A 24,255-nucleotide genomic window follows, 5' to 3' on the forward strand; every position below is an offset into this window, starting at 1 on the left:
CAAGGATCGACCCCTGGCCAAGTCGCCAGATCATCGCATATCTCTGGACGGTAGGAGGAAACCCACGCAGACATGCAAACCCCACACAAAGGCCCTCATCGGCCTGCTGGGTTCGAACCCAGAACCTTCTTGCTGTGAGGCGACAGTGCTAACCACTACACCATGTTAATGGTTATATTTGTCTGAAGCGATTGATGCTGATAAATGTAAAGATTTGAACATTTTGGTTGTGATAAGAAGAGCTTCAGTTTGGATAAATTCACCGGAAGTTGTTTACTGATATCGTGTGCATGCGCAGACAGAAAAAAAGACACACAAGGCTTTTGGGATGTTATTTACGTTCCGACCGGAAGTAGTGTTTATGCTAATGAGCTGGGGGGCTGGGCGTATATCACGGGATCCGCCCTTCATTCAGCACATGGTTTACGCAGCTTTTCCTTCGCGCCACTTTCTCAGTTTTACTACGACCTACAAAGTGCTTTGGGTGAATATTTCCGGTGCGGTGCTGCTCGCTCCAGGCGGCGGCGTGGAAAAGTTTGCGGTGCAGTTTGGCAGGTTTTGGGGCGCGCGGCGGCCCGGAGCGCGGGTAAGTGAGTGTGTTGAACATGGTGGACTTCGCAGCGCGAGCTGGTGGCTTTACGCCGCCTTATTCACGGGGAACCTGTTGTCGCGTGCGTGCCGCTTATTCTCAGCGCTGCGCCCGGGGACCCGTGTCACGTTATTTGTTTGAAATATAAATCGTGATTTGGTTTGACTGCGAGCGCGGCGGGAGGTTTCCGAGCACGGGGCGGTGTATAAAACGCAACTATGGCTGATAAACAGTGTAGTAAAGAGTGGCGCATGGTCGCCCTCTGCTCCTCCATGAGAACATGAAGGGGGGGAGATTTGAAAAAGCTGCACCGTCCCCCTGCACTTAAACCCGCTCTGAGCTCCGGTGCATCCCGCGCTAACCGGGCTCGGGCGCGCGCGGGGCGTGATGGTGCCGTTTCACGGGTTTTTAAAAAGCGCGTTTATTGTTAAGAGAACAAAGCGCGCGCGGTGAGCAGCACGAACAGCAAGTAGCGCGTGGGGAGCAGCTTCCGTAGGCCGCGCGCTACACAGCCACCGCAGCAGCTTAGCAACCAGTGCTAGGCAACGCCATAGTGGCGCGTTGGATTTAAAAATACAGTTTAATGTAAACTTAAAATTAAGTCGTGTATTTTTTCTTCTTCCCTGGAATAAAGATTGTGTGCTGTGACTCGGGACCCTGCTCGTTTTGTTGTTAGTGTGTTCATTGAGCTAACTGGCTAGTATTAGCCAATCTAATTTTAATACAACTACCAAGTTTACTCATTAATTTAGGTGCACTTTATTTCAGTCGCCGGGCCTGTGTGTGATTTTTTTTTTTTCTTAATATTTTCTTTAACTTTTTTTTTTTAATCTCGCAACTGTGGTAGTTACCGTGCTTGCTTCGTAACACGCTAGTCGTTAGCGTTAACTAGCTAGCATTAGCGCAGCGCTATGGCAATAACCCTGACCAAGTTTGAGTTCGCGGTTTCTTCTTGCCGCTGCGAACGTTTTTATAAAGGTTTTGTATGCACTTGGTGTGTCGTAACTGAGCGCTTTTAAAAGTGGACTAACATCCACGCTAATGGTTCGGCTAGCGAGCTCACCGGCGCCATGTTACCGTTTATCATGAGGGGGATGGGTGAGCGCGCATGCGTGAGACTTTGCACCCACTGCGCATGCGTGCTGTTCTAACGCACAGCGCGGTCTGCTTACTCGTGCTCTCCGAGCTGTGTGTTCTCACGTGACATTTCAAATTATAAATTAAGGCGGCCTAAACATCATATTAATGAGGAAAGATGGCGGAGATTGACTGATTATAAACCGGTTATTAATAATTAATGACGTGATGTAGCTATTTCCTGTGACTGTGAAGCACGTGTCTGAACCAACCCCTAATCTTTATTTCTCTTCTGTCTGTTTTTCATCTCCAGGTCTGATCCAAGGCTCCTTAGTTATTCGACACTGAAGTACAGTCTAACCAACCCAGTGGCGGTGTGTTTGTGCGCCTGCGTATCGCCAAAGTGCTTACAGTGCAGGTAGTAATAAGAAATATCTACTGCAGTGGAGGCACTTCTAGCGATGCGCCGGCCCTGATGTTTCCTTATTCCCTCATCTCGGCAAGTGAGCACACTTGTACGGCTTTGTGCTAAGGTGCATCTAGTGCAGATAGTGAAGTAGACTAGCACCTACTGCCCTAAGTGCTCCTTCTGGCACGAGGGGCTGTGACTAGCGTCTCGGCGCGCCGCTTCTCCAGCTCTGGTGCAGTTCTCGGCTAGTTTTGCATAGTTGCACCACAAGAAAACACGAGTTGTGCAAATCTATGCAAAACTGACGGTGACCTGCTTCTTCTCCGTCCCGCTGTCCGAGGCATCGTGCAAGCTCGAGCAGTGCTAAAGTGCTTATAGTGCAGGTAGTGTGAGCAATCTACTGCAGTGTGAGCACTTCAAGTACTTCCAGCTTTAAAGCACTGCATCACTTCCTGTTTCCAAAGATGACTTCAAGTTCAGTCCAACACCACGTGTGCGTGTAAGCCACGTGAACATCACACACCAAACTCCAAGCAGTCTGCTAGTTCCACATTTTTTTCTCTTCAATTTTCTTTTCTCCATTTTTCTTTTACTTTCCACTCATCTTTTCCTTCTCTGTCCCCATCTCTCACCTCAGTTTTCTTTATTGCATTGTCTGTTTCTCTGTGCCTTTTTTCCCCTCTCTGCATCTCCTTTCTCTCTGGTTTGTTCCTTTTTTTCTTCACTTATTCATAACTCATTTCTTCCAACTTTTTTTTTTTACTTGAGATTTATCATTGTCATCTCGTTTCTTTCACCTTGATTTTCATTCTGTTCTTTCATCAGACCTTATTTTTCTGTACTTGTCTCCTTTTGCTTTTGTCCTCTTTTTGCATGCTACTTTGCTTTACCATCTTGTCTTCTTTCCTTGCCTCTTGTTCTTACCTGATCTTTTTTTCCTCTCTAATCTATTATCTCTTGCACTTTGTATGGTTTGCCTTTTTTCCTCTCCTATCCCCCCCCCCCCCCAAAAAAAACCACCTGATCATTCTCCTCTTCCATCCATCTGTGGTCCACTGGATGTGCCCTCAACCCCACGGTGTATTATGGGTATTCCGTTCATTCATGACTAATGTTGCTCTACTGGATGTTTTTTTTGGGGGGGGGGGGGGGGATTTCTGTGCTCAGTCCTCATCCTAACTGCGCTGTTCCTCGTTCAGTTTTGCTGGTTTGCATTCTGCTTCTGTATGTTCGCTGTGCAAATCCATGCAAAACTGAGCGCAGCAGCGGCTGCTCGAGACTCGGCGGCCGGCTTCGACCTCGGCATCCGTCCCCTTGCTGTACAGGTTGGGATCGGTGACAATGCTGTGTGTGCACGTACAGACGTATTGCACTTGTCCCGGCCTGTAGAGGAGTGTGGAGATCGCAGCATGCCAGATGGAGCTTCACTTTGTTTTACCAGCTGTGTAACAATATCAGGAAATAACTGTACTGGTGTCTTTTTAAATGTAATGGGAAATAAAGTTGACTTTTTCCAATAATGTCTGGTTTTGCCCCCAGGCTGTATTTCAAATCAAGTAGAACTTGACCATGAAACCTTAAAGTATTACTGATATCCACCTGTGGTATTGTTTCAACATGCTCTTAAGGTCAGCCTTGTTTTTCAGTTTTTGGTGATTTTTGCTTTTCTGAAACCTATCCAAATATCACTGTTCCAAATCAGTTTAACCCATCAGAGTAGACTGTTTGTCTCTGGCCCAGCATTTGATCAGTGTGTAGCATTATCAGTGAAACAATTTATTGAATTGCCTGCTTCAAAATAATGACCATTACATAAGGTCCAAAATGGCTGTGTTCCAAATTAAGTTTTATCCTAATCAGGTTTTGATGTATTAAACGGGCAATGGCTTGTCAAAAATGCAGTATGTTTGCTTTTCATCAGGGTTTTCTTTCTCACCAAGCTGTAGCTACAGCCAGGAAAATCATTATGTGATGGGTGTGGCTAATCAATGAATCAGCCTTTGTGTAGCTCTAAAGCTGGTCAATATTATAGCCTTGAGCTTACAAGACAAGAAAATCCAAATAAAATGTTTAACGCCACTAATAGCTGCCTCACTCGATCACCCTTGATGGACTTGGGAATAACCTCAATAGATTTGTCTCCTTATTTTCAGCTTTCTTTTTGTTCATCTGATCTCAAAAGGGCCTGGTTTCCTCTCTGGTGAAATCTGTGCATCAGATCACCCAACTGATTTTCAAAGTCCTTCCCTGAAGCACAAATTGATTTTCAGCTATTGGAATTGACCAAATGTGCTGTTCTCAATTCCCCAGGCTCGAGGGAAGGTGTTGGCTCTGAGAATGGGTTTAGGCTCTGGGATTTCCTATAAATAGATGTGTGGAGATCATGAGAGTCTTGAATTGTTCCTCTCTTTCTGCTCTTTAAGTTTATCCAGCGTGTCATGAATATATATACTTTAATTTATTTCTATTCAATAGACTGAATATTTTTGGTCGTCTGAGAAGTCCATTAGATTGCTCTTTCCATTTTCCTTATTTTCTCTGACCACCCTTTCTCTTTCCTTCCTTCTTACTGACTTTCCTCTTTGTTCTTTCCCACCTAGCTCCCTTTTCTTTTCCATCCTTTCTGGTTTACAGCCTTCATCTTTCCCTTCTCTCCCTTCTTTCTTCTTCCAAGAAAGAAATTTCTCTCCTGTCTTGACTTTTCTCTCTCGTGTCCACGAGGTGGCGCTGTGGCCTTTAGGAAGGCATTTGCTTTAATTATGCTTGATTTAAGAAGCTGATTATAGTGCTGTAGATTACAGACTGAAGCTGAGAGTCAACTTTTTTCAGGTTCAGTGACTCATAAAAACGTTGCTTCAGGAGATCTCGGTGTCTTGAAGCTCAGGAGAGTGTTCAGGTGGCCCTGAGGTGTACTGACTTGTGTATATTTAGACCTCACTGTGGACTGGTGTGTGTGTGAAATGATGTCAGTCTGCAAAGGAGGAGCTTGAGGAGGTGGGGGCAATTCCAGGACACCACCCATGTTGCTTTGACAGCTCCAGTAAAGCATTGTGTGCGTACGAGTGTGTGTGTACTGGTTGTTACTGTGCTGTGAGACTTAATGTTCATCATCTAAGGTATAGTCCTGATATTTTCTGACCTTTAGTCAAACTCTTCTGAGGTTTCCTGAACATTTCTTTCCTGAGACTTCTATGTGGTTTGCTGACATTTAAACTCACTTCTGAGATTTGATGGAATTTTAAGGGTTTTTTTTTTTTTTTGGTTTACATCTTTAAGTAGCTTTAGTGAGGATTAAAGCAGCTATATGTGTTTCTGAGATATTAAAGCAGCTCTTCTGATACGGTTTTTAGGGTATAACAGACTGGTTTGAGGTTTAACACATTTTTCTAAGGTTTTCAGTATATGACTAATGAATAAGCAAATGTTTCTGATATTTGTTCAGTATCCGAGCATCTGCGATGCATTGCGCAACTTTTTATGGTGTACAATTTTTAATTATTCACATTTAATATAAAGCATCCTAACATTTGGCAAACTTTTCTTTATTTTTGCTATTTTTAGAAATTAATGGAATCATGTTGGAGCAAGAAGGGTTTTTTAATCTTCATTTTTATTGATTTTTCTCTGAATATTTTTCACGTATTAATTTAAGTTTAATTGCTCAATTAGTCTTGTTAAATTGTTCTAAGGTGTCCTAGATCTCTTCTGAGTTTCAGTGAGTTATTTTTTGAGGTTTAATGCAGCTTCTGTGATTTGAGTTTGAAAGTGCTTCGTGTGAAGTAGTGGTCAAAAGTTTAAGTACATGGAGATGAATGTCATGGTAATGTTGAGTTTCAGGTTTTCTTCCCCTGGGGCAAGAAAAAAATAAGAAATTGGTATACATTATAGTTTTGTTTTAGGGTTTTTCTGAAATCAACACAGGGTCATAATTACACATACACCCACTTAGATTATTAATTCAGTGGTGTTGAAAGTTCCAAAATATCTTCTCAAGGCCAAGGACTCTTAACTTCCTGTTAGTGATCATGACTGCTGACAGCTGGTAGCTTCTCTGTGCCAACATAAAAAGGGTTTATTTTACAGCATTCCCTGGATTGACCAACAGAACAGTAACAACAGACCAACACGCATTACAATGGAAAAGTCCAAGGAGCTTAGTGCAGATCTGAGAAAGAGGATCAGAGATTTAACACAACTCAGGAATGTCTCTTGGAGCCTTTTCTAAACAATTGCACATTCCAAGATCATCAGTTCAAGCAATTGTATGTAAGTACAAGTTGTTGGGAGGTGTAGCCACTTTGCCAAGCCACTTTGATGGAAGAAGACTCCCACTGTCACTCTTAGCTGAGAAGAATTTGATTCATATAGCCCGGAACCACCAAAGCACAAGCCTGCCATGACCTGGAAGCTGCTGAAACACTGGCCACAGTCAAGCGAGTTTTATATCACCATGGGCTGAGAGGTTGCCACCCAAGAAAGAAGCCCCTGCTCCAAAACCGACACCTTCAAGTCTGTGGTTGAGCACATGGACAAAGTAAAAGCCATCTGGAGGAAAATTTCATGGTCAGATGAGACACAAAGACTGAGTTGTTTGGCCACAGTGATCGGAGGTACAGAGGATCACTGTACCAACTGTGAAGCATGGTGGTGGTAGCATGATGCTCTGGGGCTGTTTTGCTACCAGTGGATGTAAGAATGAAGGAGGACTGTCTCCAAATTCTTCAGCATAACATCAAACCATTGGAAACTTGGACACAATTAGGATGTTCCAGGAGGACAATGACCCCAAATACATCAGAACTGGTTGCGGAGGAGAAACCAGGCTAACATTTAAGCTGAAAACAAGTCTTGACCTCAACCCTGTTGAAAATATGTGGACTGTGCTTGAGTCAGGTCTGTGCCAGGAAACACAGATTTAATTGAATTCTGCCCAGAAGAGTGGTCATATGTCATGAACAGTTTTGCACTCAAGTTTCCATCAAGGAGTAGTTTATAACTTCAACAAAACAGACTTCATGTTAAAATGTTATCACGCTATCTGTTATCACCTAAATGAGGATGGGTTCCCTTTTGAGTCTGGTTCCTCTTGAGGTTTCTTCCTAATGTCGCCACTGTTGCCAAAGGCTTGCTCACTGGGGATAGACAAGGGATAAAATTAGCTCATGTTTAAAGTCACTAAAATTCTGTGAAGCTGCTTTGTGACAATGTATTTTGTTAAAAACACTATAAAAATAAACTTGACTTGATTTTGACTTTAAATATCTAACTAGAATTCTGCTAGAAACTTGTTGATGGCTATCAAAAGCGTCTGGTCAAGGTGAAACTTGCGAAGGGGCGTTTAAGCATATAATAGGTGTGCTGTTTGTATATTTTTGACCCTGTATGTATAATTTTTGATCCTGTGATTTCAGAAAAAAATCTTGTGCACAAATTCTTGCTTTTTTTTTCTCCTATTAAAAATTTGTTGGACAATAATCCCCCCCCCCCCCCCCCCCCCGTGGCAGAATGAACGGTTCAAATAAACCATTCAGTTAAACTCAATATTGCCATGACTTTCATGTCCATGTATGTAAACGTCTGACTATGATTATTTCCCAATGTAAATTTTTATGATTTAATGAGCTAAATTGGCTAAAGTGACTGTCTTGTTTGTTTGATTCATTGAACTTGATAAATCTTTTGAAGGTTTTCGTGGATGTTTATTCGAAATGGTGCAAATAAAAAATTACTGAGTCATTTTTGAGGTCTAATGAATAATTTCTCAGTGAAGGGAGTCATTTTTCAGGGTTAATTTATTTGGTTTTCTATTGTACTTTTTTTTCTTTGTGTAATTGTATAGTGAATCATTTTTAGAGGTTTAATTTGGTTCATTTAGGACAAAGGGAATCTGTCAAGCATTGAATTTTAGTGAATCATCTTAATATGTACTGAATCAATTATGAAGCTTTATAGAAATTTATTTGTTAATGGCTTTTGTTGGTTTCATTTAGTCATTTTAAGGTTTGCTGGCATGAATCATGTTTGAGAATCAATTTCAATGTTTATTACAACAGAGATGACTCATTTTTAGAGATATAGTGAATCATTTTTGATGTTTGTCTCAGATTTATTTATACCTGCCACTCAGAACATGCTAGGTTGAGAAATGGATTAAAGCTGAATAAACTGTGACATAGTGGAAGTTTCATTGAAGTTATTCTGAGCTTTAATGTGGCTTTTCCTCTGATCCTGTGCAGTATTTGGAGGATCACCTGTGAGGAGATCAAGGTTTCCTCCCCACCTGGAGTCTCTCACAACAGCTTCATTACTACAGCTGGATTGTTGTAGCTACAATGGAGAGCTGGTGGTGGTTGGTGTGTTTGTGCCTTGCTGCTCTTACTGATGGAACACAGCAAAACTCAATGAGCTGCGATAAAGTGCGCAAACTGCTACAGCAGTTCGATGCAACAACTGGTGTACTGGACACACCTGGGACAGGTAAGGGACAGTGTTACCACACAAACACCTTGACCAGTTAAAGAACAGTACCACACAAACACCTGGGACGGGTAAAGGACCGGTATTACTCTTAACCTGATGGAAAGTTGGATAATGATAATTTCATGTACCATTTTGTCATCATTAGCATTACAGTAGTTGACCAATCAGCAGCTCCGATTTAAACTCTCTCCTTGCAGCTTTTTGCATGCCCCCTGTTTCTTTGAGGAAGTATACTGCTAATTACAGCTACAACCCTGTAATGGCTTGTGTGTGTGTGTGTGTGTGTGTATATAATATATATAAAAATTTGCGCTCCTGTTGTACCACTTTGAACTGCATCCTTGTTGCCAGTTTCATGAGGGCCTGCACTTGAGGACCCAAAGATTAGATCAGTAAATTATTTTAACAATGTGAAATTTAGGAGTTGGTCGTTTTCCTGTCTCGGCCGTTTTATCCTTCCATCTCCCCAGGATGAGATAAGCAGAGCTTCATGTCCGTGTTTAGCAGATGGAAACTTAACAAACACGTATGCCCTCATGCCTTGAGTGACTGTATTTGGAATGGCGTGATGCATTCAGCTGAGTAACAGCTAGCTATCTTACCAACCAGTAAACCAGACTATTGGGGTGTATTGCATAACATGACGTTACTGACTGAACAGCTGGTCCATTTAATTGGGAGAACAGTGACTCCACCAACTGTAATGTAAAATTATGATGGACTGTGGTTAGAATGTGGGGTGTTGATGATGAGGGGTGGGGTTACCTGTCATAGCTGCATTCAAATGATACATCTGATATCAAAATATCAAATTTGATTTGTTCTGCCAGTCAGATTCCACGAAGGTGGTGAATGTAGGGATGCTTTCAAGCACCCTGAGAAGACAGGGTGCCCAAGGGGGAACACTGTTATGAAATTTGTCCAGGAAAATAACTGTGCAGGGATCCCCAATCATGGGTGTGGTTAGAACTTGCTGAAATTGCATCTCTATTCACATCAAATACAACTCTAACTGGAGAGTGAACATGAATTTTAGATATTCTCCAGATGGTTTTGAATATCTGATGGATCAAAAAAAGCAGATTTCACAACAAGCATGTTTTTGGTATCCCTGAGCATAATGTTTGCATTTTTCCCACTGAGCATGTTGAGTCTTGTAAACGCAGTGTTGAAAAGTGACATGATGTCGCTTTGTGAAAAATAAATCCGTCTGAATCTGAAACATTTGGGTGGAGGTTCAGCAGGAGAGAAAACCTTGCCCAAGGCTCATCATCTCAGATTATGTGGATGACTAGGAGACAAGGAGGAGATGACGGTCAACGAAATGAATTAATTTGAAAACCGCAAGTGATGCCGTGTGTGTTGATCTCCAGAAACATGACATCTGTGTTTCTGATAGAGATGGAAAATCTCTCAAAGATAAACATTTGATGGATGCAGAATTTTTTTTACACTCGTGTTCAAACTTGTAGCTGCACAGCTGACCTGCATACACAGGAGTATGTGCTGGTATCGAGTGTGTTGTGTATGAAGAGTTGTTGCTAGCCTTGATGATATCAAAGAGATAAGCAGGAACAAGATGTTCTCCTGATTGTTTTAGAGAAAAGAGCTCTTTATGGGTTCTTGGAATGGTTGATGGTTTTGTACTTGGAACCTTTTCTGAAAGGAAAGCCTGTTCTAGGGCTCTGTATAGAATTTTTCAATGGTGGCCCTAGCCTGGCAAACTTGAGGGTTTCTGAAGGTGCTAGATGAAGCCATGTTGGATTAAGAATGGAACAGTGCTCAATGATATCTGCTTAGAAGTGCAGTTTAGGACGTCCCTTCAAAATTGATGAAAAGACAAGACGAAAACTGGTCAGGGAGGCTGCCAAGAGGCCTACAGCAACACTGAAGGAGCTGCAGGAATTTCTGGCAAGTGCTGGTTGTGTACTACATGTGACAACAATCTCCTGTATTCTCCATATGTCTGGACTAAGTTAAAGTAAAGTAACTTCATTGGTCTCCCTAGGGAGAAATTTAGCTTAGAGTCGGGGAACATTGCTGCATCGAGAAAGGGACACAAACACACATCTAATTAACTAAAAGAACATGTGTGCAATCCGGCATTTTTGCTCCAGGTGAACTGTGCAAATTAAAAATAATAACATTGATGCATACGAACATTCAAACAAGTACCATTAATACTAGGGCTGCGTTCCTAAACGTAACATCAGGTACAGGGACAGAGGTTTAGGTACAGGTCCAGACCTGTACCTGAACAATTTGACAAATTAACATGTGTTCTTCTGAACTTCTTCAATAATGACAAACGTTAATAAACTGTTGACAACTTGTCAGTATCTTTATTCAAAGAAAACCGAACATAACTAGGTTTCCTACCTCACTTCTCAGTCACCCTCTGTCTTGCACTTAATTAACTTGGGACAAAAAGTCATAAGTTGTCTCACAGCGACAAGTGACTTCACTAGAGTATTACAGCCTACGCACAGTCCGCAGTCTTTAACTTGCGTGGCAAAATTACACAAAGCAACAAAAGCTGCCAGTGCCAGTAAAGGAAAAATAGATGACCTGCTTTTGAGTCTTTTTGACCAATCAGAACGCTGGATCAGCCAAGCTCTCGCAATGTCTCGTGAGACTGTGGTGAGAGGATTTCAAATCAAAGATGGCTCTGATTTCAAGTTTCAGCGCGGCATTTTACATCTTTTCCAGTGCTAAATTTTCGTCTTTGTGGTGGGATTTACGCATCTTCAGTCACAAAATAAGCATATACTTGGTGTAAATTTATATCGGTACAGTACCGGTACTTCATGATCCGGTATTTTGGACCTGTACAGAATTGATTTTCACGGTACAGTACCGGTACACAGCCCTAATTAATACATACATGCATACAAAACTATACATACAAACATACCTACCTAACATCCACTCAAGTGATATCCATACATCCAATCTAATAACATCTATACATTCCTAGATATCCATCTAAACCATACATGCATTCATGTATGTCTACACATCCAAGTTTATAACATTCATACATCTCATTCATACACACTAAGATTGATACCATCCCTACAGTCATACATATAAATTACATTCATACACTTCCTACATATGCAAAAGAAGCATAGTTATAAGTATCCTGTGCAAAATAGCCACCTTCCTACATATCCATCTAAACCATACATACATCCAAATTTGTAACAACCATGAATTCATACATCCCATTTCATACGTCACAAAAATTAATACCATTCCTACAGTCATATATAAATTACATTCATACATTTCCATACATGTGCAAAATAGCCAAAGAAAGATAACACATTCTAGTCTTCCATCTATGCATACATACACCATCCATTTATTAGCCCACATACATTCACCTCTGATCATTCAGAAACTTAATTGAAAGGGGGATGAATGAATGTTTATACCTGTTGTGTTTACATAAAGGGACACTATATCTCCTCCCCGAGTGTAAAAGTATATATTCAGAATAAAGCACATGGGAACTGTCAGATGAAATACCTTTAGCCTAACTACTTACTGATTGCTCAAAAAGCTCCTGCAGATTCAGAGGAGCGGGAGTTCCCATGATCTTACCTGCTGTCTTAACCAAACTAAAAATCTGAGCCTTCGACTTTTACTGTTAGATTTCCAAACCAACTGGAAATACCGTAATACCAATTGATTCTATTGTTGCTCTGAAAAAAAATCAACATGATATTTTTAGACACCAAACAGACAAAGTCTACGCAAGACTATGGGGTAGGGTCGCAAGATGGAAGCCTTTTCTTACAAAGAAAAACATCCAGGCCCAGCTAAATTTTGCAAAAAATACATCAACTCTCCCAAAAGCATGTGGGAAAATCTGTTATGGTCTGATGAAACCAAGGTTGAACTTTTTGGCCACAATTCCAAAAGGTTTGTTTGGTGCAAAACAACACTGCACATCACCAAAAGAACACCATATCCATGGTGAAGCATGGTGGTGGCAGCATCATGTTTTGGGGTTGTTTTTCTTCAGCTGGAACAGAAGCTCTTTAGTCAAGGTGGAGGGAATAATGAACAGGTCTAAATACCAGTCAATTTTGGTAGCTGAAGATAAAGAGGAATTTCATCTTCCAGCATGACAATGACACCCCCCCCCCCCCCCCCCCCCAAAAAAAAAGGGTTTTGGAATGGCCCAGCCAGAGCCCAGACCTAAATCCAATTGAAAATCTGTGGGGTGACCTGAAGAGGGCTGTGCACAAGAGACGCCCTCGCAATCTGACAGATTTGGAGCGCTTTTGCAAGGAAGAGTGGGCAAATATTGCCAAGTCTAGATGTGACAGGCTGATAGACTCCGACCCAGAAAGACTGAATGCTGTAATTAAATCAAAAGGTGCTTCAACAAAGTATTAGTTTAAGGGTGTGCACACTTATGCAACCAGCTTATTGTACGGTTTTTCTGTTTGTTTGTTTTCCTCCCTAACAGATTTGTTTTTCAATTGAATAGTACAGGTCACATTAAAGGTGGGAAAAGTTTTGAAACTTTATCGTGGTGTTTTTTTTTTTTTTAATATTCACTGTACACCAGCCTGATCGATCCTCATGCACACTCAAGACCAGTAACTATACAGTAACAATAACAATACAGTAACTATACATAACAATACAATACAGTAACAATACAGTAACTATATATATATTGGGCACAACAATTAAACTTCCTACTTTGGTCCTGACAGGATTGGATCTTCAGGTGTGTCTTAGCCGCAGTGTGACCTGCTGCACAAGGAAGGTGGAAGAACAGTACCAGACAGCAGTGCATCAGGACATCCGGAACCTTTTGCAGACCTTCAGCTCCAACCTGAAGCTCCTCATCACACAGCATATTGCTACCTTACAAGGTGAGTAAAATCAGACCAGATCAGAACCCTTTCTGTCAAGCTTGCTGAAGGCTGGGTCTGAGCTTGCCTCTTGGTTTTGGTTGACATTAATTGGGCTGAGATTAGTAGAGCTGAGATCATTGCTAAATACCTGTAATGTAATGGAGATTGTTGTACATCTTGTATGTCGCTCTTATCCAGCGCGATGTACAAGAAGACCCTGACATACCCACAGAAGTTGGGGGTTAGGTGCCTTACTCAAGGGTATTTCAGTCATTCCTACTGGTCCAGAGAATCGAATTGGTGACCTTTTGTTCCCAAAGCTGCTTGTCTAACCTTAGGCCCTTGTTTAATCCAGTTGGACGGGGTTCCTTGTAGCACTGTTAACCATCTTCAGACACCAAAAATGGTTGATCAAGGACTTCAGGGATGTGGGATGTTTTAGATTTTTGGTCATACTGTTCCAACTGAAGGCTTGTGTTTGTTCCTCTTTGCTTGTGTGTCAGTGTGTGATGTGTGTATTACAGGGCCCAGTGGTGGTAATTTAAGGCACTTAAGTTGCATTCTGGGAGGCTAATGGCTCATGATGAGATGTTTGTCACTCTGAACACGCGCGCGCGCACACACACACACACACACACCTTTTAACCTCAAATCAAATCTACTGGTAAAAAAAATAAAAAAAAATTCCACCCAAAGGCTATTCTATTTCTCTCTCTGTATGTCTTTTGATCACTTTGTCTTTCTCCCCCTCTCTCAACATCAGTGTATCTGTCTCTCTCTTTCCCTCTGCCACTTTATCTGTCTCATCTCTGTATTGCTGTCTCCATGTTTCTTTACATATTTGTCTCTCGTGTACGCTTTCTCTCTCTTGCTTTCTATATTTCTTTTGCCTCGTGCTGTAAGTCGTATTGCTTGTACCTCGAAATCTAAATTTCTCTACATTTTTTCTCCCCCTCATGCTCCATTTTTCTGCTGTTCTGTTTCAGTATATCTCAACATGTTTATTTTGCTCACCAGTCAGTGCGTTTACATGCACATCCAAATCGAGCTACTGTCGGTAATCGAGCTAAGGGTCCCAGCAGGGGTGCCAGAGAAATCCAATCCTACATGCACACAAGGAAATCGAGCTATTGTGTGAGGTACATTGTGCACCCGAGCCACAGGTGGTGCTACACGCCCCATCGTGTTGGTACACTTCTGGTTGTTGTCATGAAGAAGAGCTATTCAAGAGTATAAACAAAGTTATCAGTTCTGTGTTCACAAGAAGAACGACGACGAGGACAGCAACATCGAGAGAGAGAGAAGATGGACAACAACGAAGCAGCTCAGCACTTGTTGAACCGCTTGTGGTCTCGTCACTTCCGGAAGGGGCAGTGCTGAAATAAGTAGCTCGACTACGTAGCTCGATAGGGTTTACATGCACCAAGTAGCTCGGCTACAATCGCGTAATCTAGGTCGCGTAGCTCGATTACGAGAAATCCAGTTCGGTTCGATTTCAGCCGAGCTAATGGCAGAAATTCGATTTTCTCTATGTGCATGTATGCTTTAACATTTAGGCTTTAGCTCATGAGAACAACTGAAGCATGGTTGATCACTTGTTCGACAGACATGCTCATGAGCTTATCCAGCACCCCCTCACACCTGTGTGAGTGAATACACGTCCAACCTGTGACTCAGACACTTTCTCTCACTTCATGGCTGTGCGCCATTCTTTAACAGGGGCTTTAGTGCTCATGGAAAAACCTTTGCTCAATAGAATATCAGCATCTAAGGTTTGTGATCAAGTTGGCCAGAAATTTAGTTACATAAGCTAGCTATATAAACTGACAATTTTATATGATATAGCTGGCCATATTTCCTGACAACTCTGTTTCATTTTCAATTAGTGTCTTTATATTGGTGTATAAAATAAGTTACGTGCTCGCTAGTCATATCAACCCTGATTTAGCTTAGTGAGCTAACGAGTTTAATGTCCATATTACCACATTACCCAGTAACACTTGAACCACTTCAGTGTCACATGTTCTGCTTTATACTTCTCATTCATAAGTTACACTCGAAAGCACCAAAAAAAGCAAATAGCAACATGGCTGCTAGATGTGAGATGAGCTTTTTACTTTCATTTGGGTCACAATGACAGATGGGTCATCCATGTTTGCCCAAGCTTTCATGGTATTCTGAGCTGGTAACCAGAAAGACACTTGATTTGGAACAAAGCCAGTCAGACAAAAAGGCTTTGAGGAAAAAGCAGCCAATACACAGCAGGTGAGATGAGACCAAATAATCGTTTTGGTTTCCATGGAGAGATCATTGAATGCACAACAAACGTGACAACACACGTGCGCACACAGACGACAGACTGTGAGCCAAAACTGTGTCCTTTCATTTTGAAACTAATGTGCTTCATTACTGAGCCATTTACATGATGCTCTGTAAGGAGACTGCTGAAAGGCAATATCTAGTTGTAGACATGCTACTATACACTGATCAGCCATGACATTAAAACCACTGTCAGGTGAGGTGAATAGCACTTGATTATCTCATTACAACAGCACCTGTCAAGGGGTGGGATACATTAGGCAGCAAGAGAGCAGTCAGTTGTTGAAGTCAATGTGTTGGAAGCAGGAAAAATGGGCAAGCGTAAGGATCTGAGCAACTTTGACAAGGGCCAAATTGTGATGGTGAGGTGACTGGGACTGATCATCTCCAAACTGGCACATCTTGTGGGTTGTTCCCAGTATGCAGTGGTTAGTACCTACCAAAAGTGGTTCAAGGAAGGACAACCAGTGAACCAGTGACAGGGTCATGGTTGTCTAAGGCTCATTGATTCTCATGGGACACGAAGGCTAGCCTATATGGTCCAATCCCACAGAAGAGCTACTAGAGCACAAACTGCTGAGAGTTAATACTGGCACCTTTCTGTTTTAGACAGCATTAACTTTTTCAGCAGTTTGTGCTACAGTTAACCCTAGCTACTAACCACTGCATACTGGGAACACCCCACAAGATGTGCCATTTTGGAGATGATCAGACCCAGTCATCTAGTCATAATTTGGCTGTTGTCAGAGTTACTCAGGTCCTTACGCTTGCCCATATTTCCTGCTTCCAAGACATCAACTTCAAGAACAGATTGTTCTCTTGCTGCCTAATACACTATATTGCCAAAAGTATTTGCTCACCCATCTAAATTATCGGAATCAGGTGTTCCAATCACTTCCATGGCCACATGTGTATAAAATCAAGCACCTAGGCATGCAGACTGTGTTTACAGTTTGGAGCTGGCCCCTTCCTCTTCCAACATGACTATGCACCAGTGCACAAAGCAAGGTCCATAATGACATGGATGACAGAGTCTGGTGTGGATGAACTTGACTGGCCTGCACAGAGTCCTGACCTCAACCCGATCGAACACCTTTGGGATGAATTAGAGCGGAGACTGAGAGCCAGGCCTTCTCGTCCAACATCAGTGTGTGACCTCACAAATGCGCTTCTGGAAGAATGGTCAAAAATTCCCATAAACACTCCTAAACCTTGTGGACAGCCTTCCCAGAAGAGTTGAAGCTGTTCTAGCAGCAAAGGGTGGACTGACGTCATATTGAACCCTATGGATTAGGAATGGGATGTCACTTAAGCTCATGTGAGTCAAGGCAGGAGAGCGAATACTTTTGGCAATATAGTGTATATCCCACCCCTTGACGGGTGCCATTGTAATGAGATGATCAGTGTTATTCACGTCACCGGTCAGTGGTCATAATGTTTTGACTGATCAGTGTAGGTTACTAATGATAGTTAATGCTAAGCACATCTCTTGGCTTTTGCACCAGTCATATTTGTATTGCCTCAAAATCTGTTTATAAATGAATTTGTTCATTTGTCAAGTTTTACATTGTTACATATTTCACTGTTATGCCATGCTAATGTTTAAAAAAAAAATTAGCTAAAGCAAAGGGCCTCGTTTGTTTGTTTTTTTGTAATATACTGTACTTAAGTATACCATGTTTACAATCAGGATTACTTTATGCCAAGTGCTCCTCTGGAGCCTTGTTTGGTGCCAGTTGCATTCATACAGCCTTAAAATTTGAATTTTTTTTTTTTTCATGCCAGAATGATGATTACAGCACATGCTAATTCTTCAATTTAGCTAATTAGTTCATGTTGAAAGCATCCCTTGGGTTCTTTTGGCACCACTGGCATTGACAGACACAGGATCTCTGCGTTTAAATTAATATATTTGTATATTTGTTTATCTAGATTTCACAGCATATTGCATATTAAACTCTGAACTGGCACTAGTGTGCAGACATTAAGCCTGTCTTAAAGACATGCACTGCTTAAAGACAATATTTTTGAATGCATGATGTTGATAAATAGCGCATTACATGCATGACTGATACCCTAATGTGCCACTCTGCTTGTTGTCACTTTGGTTTTGATTAAGTCTCACTGGCAACATATGGCCCATATTTATGCATGCGTCTCTTTGTATCACATTTTAGACTAATTGCTCTCAGTAGCAAGACCTGGAAAAGCCATGTGGCCGTGTGTGTGTGTGAGAGAGAGAGAGAGAGAGAGCCTGACTTCCCATTCCCAAGAGAATTTCTCTCAGATGGGAATTCCCCGCAGCAGTGAATTTGTATTTAAAGCCTATGTGAGCTACAAGGCTAATTAAGCTAACACATAGGACTTCCAGTTTAGCATTGTGCAAACTGCACACCTAAGTTGTCCCACACTCGCCTCGAATGGTTTTGAGGAGTTGTTCGCTGTCTCAAACAGGCTTATGTGGTTTCTGAGACTGTATGGCACACTATAAAAATGGACTAAAGAATGCTGCATAGCTGAAAACAGCTCGTATTGAAGCCAAATCCCTTTCTGGAGTCTGGACCTGGACTGTACAGTTACAACTCTGAACTCTAGAGCTATGTGCTCTAGACTTGACTCAGACTCTACAGCTTAGGACTTGACTTGGAGTCCAGTACCCCCTTTTCACCAACATGAGCTAGGTGTTAGTTCTGGGCTGGTGCTAGTGTTGGTTCAGAATTGGTTCAACTTGCAAATCTTCGAAGAACTCGTTTGCTTTTCCATGGGTTAGAGAGCCACCATAGACCCATGTCTTTACATCACTGTATATGTCTGTTTTTCCAGCAGCATTAGCACCAAATACATGGACTTCACTTGGGTGGGCCAACCAGCTCCTGTATATGAACATCTTTTCAAGTGTTGTGCTGGAAAGATTGGCCAAATAGCCACCCACATGAACAGAGAGCTTTCCCGCTGTAGACCGTCTTAATTGGTATTCACATTGTGGTGTTGTCAATGTTACCATGACCTTGATCATTTGCAATCAGCTTTGTAGTAGGACTTTTTTTTCTGAGCCTATTTAACTGATTATTAAAAGGATATTCATGGTCCATGTACATTTAGTCATTCTACTGTGTTTTCATGTCCGTCCTGGAGATTAAAGGTCCCATGGCATGAAATTTTCACTTTGAGGTTTTTTAACATTAAAATGAGTTCCTTTGACCTCCTTAAGTCACCCCAGTGGCTAGAAATGTCATAATGTGTAAACCAAACTATGCCCACCCTTTGTCAACATTTGAGAATGGCGCGTCAAAATGGCCCGTTGATGGGCTCTTCCCTATACTATGTCAGCAAGGGAGATGCTCCCACGCCCCCCCTCTGGATTCCCACCCACTGTATGGATTGCCCGCCCAGCTCAAAAGTTGCCACCATAGATACGTCACTTCAATTTTGTAGTGAGGAGACCATAGAGGACACAACAACATGGCACCACCTAAGCAAGCGAAACATGGAAATTGTGCTGTACATGGATGTGACAACACAGAAAGGAGTCTGTTTTTACTGCCGACGGGAGAGCCCCTGAAGACGCAGTGGCTTAATTTTATTTACTCCAATAATACGCCGTCGAGTCTACCTAAGACGGTGTATGTTTGTCGGAAGCATTTTCCTGATGAATGTTTCCACAACTTGGGACAGTACAGGGCAGGTTTTGCACATCAACTGTCACTGAAGCCTGGGTCCGTACCAAGCATCCCTGCCGCATCAGCCACAAACGCCGAACAAGTAAGTGTATAACTGTTAAGTCGTTTTGCCGTGTTTTAAAATCGGTGCGTTAGCCTTGCAATGGCTACATTAGCTGTGCAGCTAACCGCTTCCTGCAGTTAGCCAGGTACTCTGTGCTATAAAACCAAAAAGCATGCAACATGCTCTCTTAAACTGAGTTTAGTCTGGAAATTGACTGTAACTTTTATGAGCTTATGTTTGAGTATTGCTCCGCAATGCATGTCTTCTGTTGGATAAGCGATATGTTGCTGTAGTTGCTGCTTCTATCCTCTTTGGTTATGGAGTGCGTGTTCAAGCCTAGGGTATTATACATTCATAAACTATCACTCCGAACACTCACTCATGCCCGCAGCTTGGTCAAGCCCCTCCCCCTCCCCCCATGGCCCGCCCCCACCCTCTACCCTTCCCTGCCTCCATGCTTCTCATTAGCAAAATGATGCACTGGGAAAAGGGCTGAAATGGGGCTTTCTCCCAGAAGGCTATATCTACTGTACGTGCCGAGGGTTCATTTCGAGAAAGGCTGCGGATATAACATCCGGAAACCTCCACGAGCCCGTTTAAAGCATCAACAAACCACCATGCCATGGGTCCTTTAATAGACCTTGTGTTTTTATCATCAGAAATCATGGATACAAAATTGTGAATGAAATGAAAATGAGAGGATCAGTTTTTCCGAAGCCCATGGTTGTCACTAATGGATAATAATATGCACGATTCACTGAGCAGCACAAGTGGAGTAGTTTCCAATCTACACAGGCAGAGAAGATTCCAACGTGATCCAAAATCGCACTGAGTAGACCGTTTTGTGTCGGCAGTTAATGCCAGCCTTTTCTGCCAGCTACCACCACAATACTTTGGACTCTGAGGTGGCCAATTCATGTGTGAAAATGATTCCTCATGCTCCCTGAACCACTTTCACAATTTGAGACTGATGAATCCTGGTATTGTCATTCTGGAATATGTTTGTGCCATCAGGGAAGAAAAAATCCATTGATGTGATAATCTGGTCATTCAGGTCATCAGCTGATTTTTATTTTATTGCTCCATAATGTTGCTGAGCCTCGATCTGACCAACTGAAGTAACTACAGATCATAACACTTCCTCTAGAGGCTTGTACAGTGGCCACTATGCAAGATGGATGCATCACTTCTTGAGCTTCCCTTCGTACCCTGACACACCCATCACTCTGGAATTTTTCCATTGCTCCAGAGTCCAATCTTGATGTTCCCAAGCAAATTGAAGCCTTTCTTCTGATTAGTCTCAATAACGAGTGGGTTTTCTTCTGAACACACAGCTCTTTAGTCCCAATCCTGTAAGTTCTTGTTGCATTGTTCGTGTGGAAATGTTTTTCACTGTTAAACAAAGCTGTTTTTTATGACTTCATCAATTGTGTAAATGATCTCTGATCCTGGCTCATCAAAATCTTCTTCCGACCATATTTCTTCCATGAAGCTGATGATTCATCACTATCCTTCTAGGTTTTTAATAATGCGTTGGACAGGTCTTAACCCAATTCCAGGCATTTCAGCAATCTCCTTGGTTGTTTTCTTTGCTTGATGCCAATAATTTGACCCTTTTGAATCACAGTAACCTCTTTTCCATGAGCACAGGATATGTCTTCCAATATGGCGGTTTCAAAAATGAGAAGCTACTCACTGCATCAGTTCAGGTTAAAAGAATGTACATAATGTACTATACATACACTGGGTCAAATATATATACACCCACTTAGATTATTTAATAATGTTCATGATGTCTGTAAACTTCTGACCACAACTGTACTTTAGAGCAAGGAACGATGTATTTACTCTGTCTGGATCTAAAATTAGGAACGACAGATTCAACACCTACTCTACTTGTAGTATAGTGGAAAAATAAAAAGAATTGCAGACACTGTGTATTAACTGATGAAATAGTTTCATTTGCTGTCACACTGGTGTTCGGGTGTGTTTTTGTTTCTAGCACGAGGGTTTGCGAGCATTTTTGATTTCTCATGACAGAGCCTTACTGTTGTAATTGTATGCACTGTAGTCTCATCCTCCTCTTTGCTCCTTTTTTTTTTTTTCTCTTTCATACACATGCGAAAACACACAGTAACCTTGGTCAGGAGCTCCACTTTTCCTCACGCAAAATGACAGGGTTCAAAAACGGAGCATTCTTTCACCATGAGAACTGGAAAGAGACAAAAAGAGAGATGGATGTAGAAAGACTGAGATCGACGGATTTGTTTTTAAGTCAAAATGTTCTGTCTTCCTCTCTATCTATATACGTGTGTGAGAGAGAGATTTTAACAGCTGTCTAACACCAGACTGACTCCTAGATCCACCCACATGCAATCTTGTGCTCGCATAAACTTCATTCAGGCAGGTTTTTCCCTGTAATTTTACGCACACAGACGCTAAATCCAGTAATTAAGAATGCATTTCTGAAGTGTGAGCTGTACACAAGAACACAGTGCAGTGTCACCATTTCACTTAACAAGTCACTGCAGAGCTGATTAGCGTAAGTCTGATTTAGCAGAATGAGTTTGAGATGATGTGGCTGTGCTCAAAATCAGACATGCATTACATCACATTCCATGAATAATGAAGAACATTTTGATGTCTCTGTAACTTGCTAAGGGTGAATTAATTCTGTTTTACAGTCCTGTTTCCAGGGGTGGCACGGTGGTGTAGTGGTTAGCGCTGTCGCCTCACAGCAAGAAGGTCCTGGGTTCGAGCCCCGGGGCTGGCGAGGGCCTTTCTGTGTGGAGTTTGCATGTTCTCCCCGTGTCCGCGTGGGTTTCCTCCGGGTGCTCCGGTTTCCCCCACAGTCCAAAGACATGCAGGTTAGGTTAACTGGTGACTCTAAATTGACCGTAGGTGTGAATGTGAGTGTGAATGGTTGTCTGTGTCTATGTGTCAGCCCTGTGATGACCTGGCGACTTGTCCAGGGTGTACCCCGCCTTTCGCCCGTAGTCAGCTGGGATAGGCTCCAGCTTGCCTGCAACCCTGTAGAAGGATAAAGCGGCTAGAGATAATGAGATGAGATGAGTCCTGTTTCCAAAAATGTTGGGATACTGTGTAAAACCTAAAGAAAAACAGAATATGAAGATTTGCATATTTCCAACCCTATATTTCATTGAAAATAGTACAAAGACAGCATATCAAATGTTGAAACGGAGAAAGTGTATTGTTTCTTGAAAAATGTATGCTCATTTTTGAATTTAGTGCCAGTAACACATTTCAAAAATTTTGGGAGGGGGCAACAAAAGACTGAAAAAGTTGTGTAATGTTAAAAAAAAAAAAAAACTAATTTGGTTAATTATCAACAGGTCAGTAACATGATTGGTATAAAAAGAGCATCCTAGAGAGGTGGAGTCTCTCAGAAGTAAAGATGGGGAGGGGTTCACCGCTCTGTGAAAGACTGTATGGGCAAACAGTACAACAGTTTAACATTCCTCAATGTAAAATTGCAAAGAATTTAGGGATCACAGCTGTGGTACATCCATTATGCATAACCACTTATTCTGTACAGGGTCGGAGGCAAGCTGGAGCCTATCCCAGCTGACTATGGACGAGAGGCGGGGTACACCCTGGACAAGTCGCCAGATCATCGCAGGGCTGACACATAGAGACAAACAGCCATTCAGACTCTCGCATTCACACCTACGGTCAATTTAGAGCCACCAATTAGCCTAACCTGCATGGTTTTGGACTAGGGGAAACCAGAGCACCTGGAGGAAACCCACACAGACACAGAGAACATGCAAACTCCACGTAGAAAGGCCCCTGTCAGCCACTGGGCTTGAACCCAGAACCTTCTTGCTGTGAGGCGACAGTGCTAACCACTACACCACTGAACCGCCCATATCTAAGGTACATAATACCATTTAAAGGGTTCAGAAAATCTGGAGGAATCTCTGTCTACAAGAGACAAGGCTGAAAACCAATGCTGCATTAAAAGCGGACACAATTCTGTCGTGGAATTTGGTACATGGGCTCAGGAACATTTCAGAAAACTGTCATCAGTGAACATTGTCACTGCATTGGCAAAGGCAAGTTAAGTAAGTAAAATTTATTTATATGGCGCATTTTCACAGACAAACAGTCACAAAGCGCTTTACAATGTATCAAAGCCAAAAACAATAGGAAAGGAAAAAATAAAAATAATATAAATAAACAATAAACAAGCAAAACAAACCTAATAAAAAAGGTATAAATTAAAACAAATTCAAAAACACAATGGGCCCAGTTGTACAATAAGAAAAGCAAATAACAGATAAAAACAACCTAACCAAACGCCTGTCTAAAAAAGTGTGTTTTTAATTGACTCTTAAAAGCATCCAAAGAAGGAGCAAACCTGAGTTCAGCAGGTAAGTCATTCCACAACCTGGGGCCAACCACTACAAAAGCACGATCACGCCAAGTCCTAAGGCGGGTACGTGGGACGGACAGTAAGTTTTGATTATTGGATCTAAGAGAGCGAGCAGAGGATAGGGGGTGCAATAACTCAACAAGATAGGCAGGGGCCTGACCATGATGAGAATTTTAAACTGAAAACGGTACTGGACTGGGAGCCAATGTAGGGAAAGTTAAAATTCTACCATGCAAAGAAAAACCTGCATGATGGTACGGAGGTCATTAGTGCACATGATATGGGTAGGTTGCACATCTAGGAAGGAATCATTCATGCTGAATGATGTACACGTTTTGTTGCAACATGCTGCCATCCAGATGTCTTTTTCAGGGAAGGCTTT

General features: G+C 42.0%; 1 protein-coding gene across 4 annotated transcripts in view; it reads left to right on the top strand.

The window, feature by feature from the left end:
* Positions 1-3,476: 3,476 nt before the first annotated feature.
* The window catches only part of gpc5a (glypican 5a), a 212,950-nt gene continuing 192,171 nt past the window's right edge, over positions 3,477-24,255 (top strand). For 2 of the 4 annotated variants that reach the window (XM_060898436.1, XM_060898435.1), the window contains exons 1-3: positions 4,557-5,191; positions 8,312-8,552; positions 13,292-13,453. In XM_060898436.1, the coding sequence (XP_060754419.1) occupies positions 8,408-8,552; positions 13,292-13,453 (307 nt within the window). In that variant the 5' untranslated portion in view covers positions 4,557-5,191; positions 8,312-8,407. Of the gene's footprint in view, positions 5,192-8,311; positions 8,553-13,291; positions 13,454-24,255 lie in introns of all 4 variants that reach the window. The other 2 variants (XM_060898433.1, XM_060898434.1) reach the window with 2 other exon arrangements.

The sequence above is a fragment of the Neoarius graeffei genome, chromosome 18 (genome assembly GCF_027579695.1).
Source record: "Neoarius graeffei isolate fNeoGra1 chromosome 18, fNeoGra1.pri, whole genome shotgun sequence".
Taxonomy (NCBI): Eukaryota; Metazoa; Chordata; class Actinopteri; order Siluriformes; family Ariidae; genus Neoarius; species Neoarius graeffei.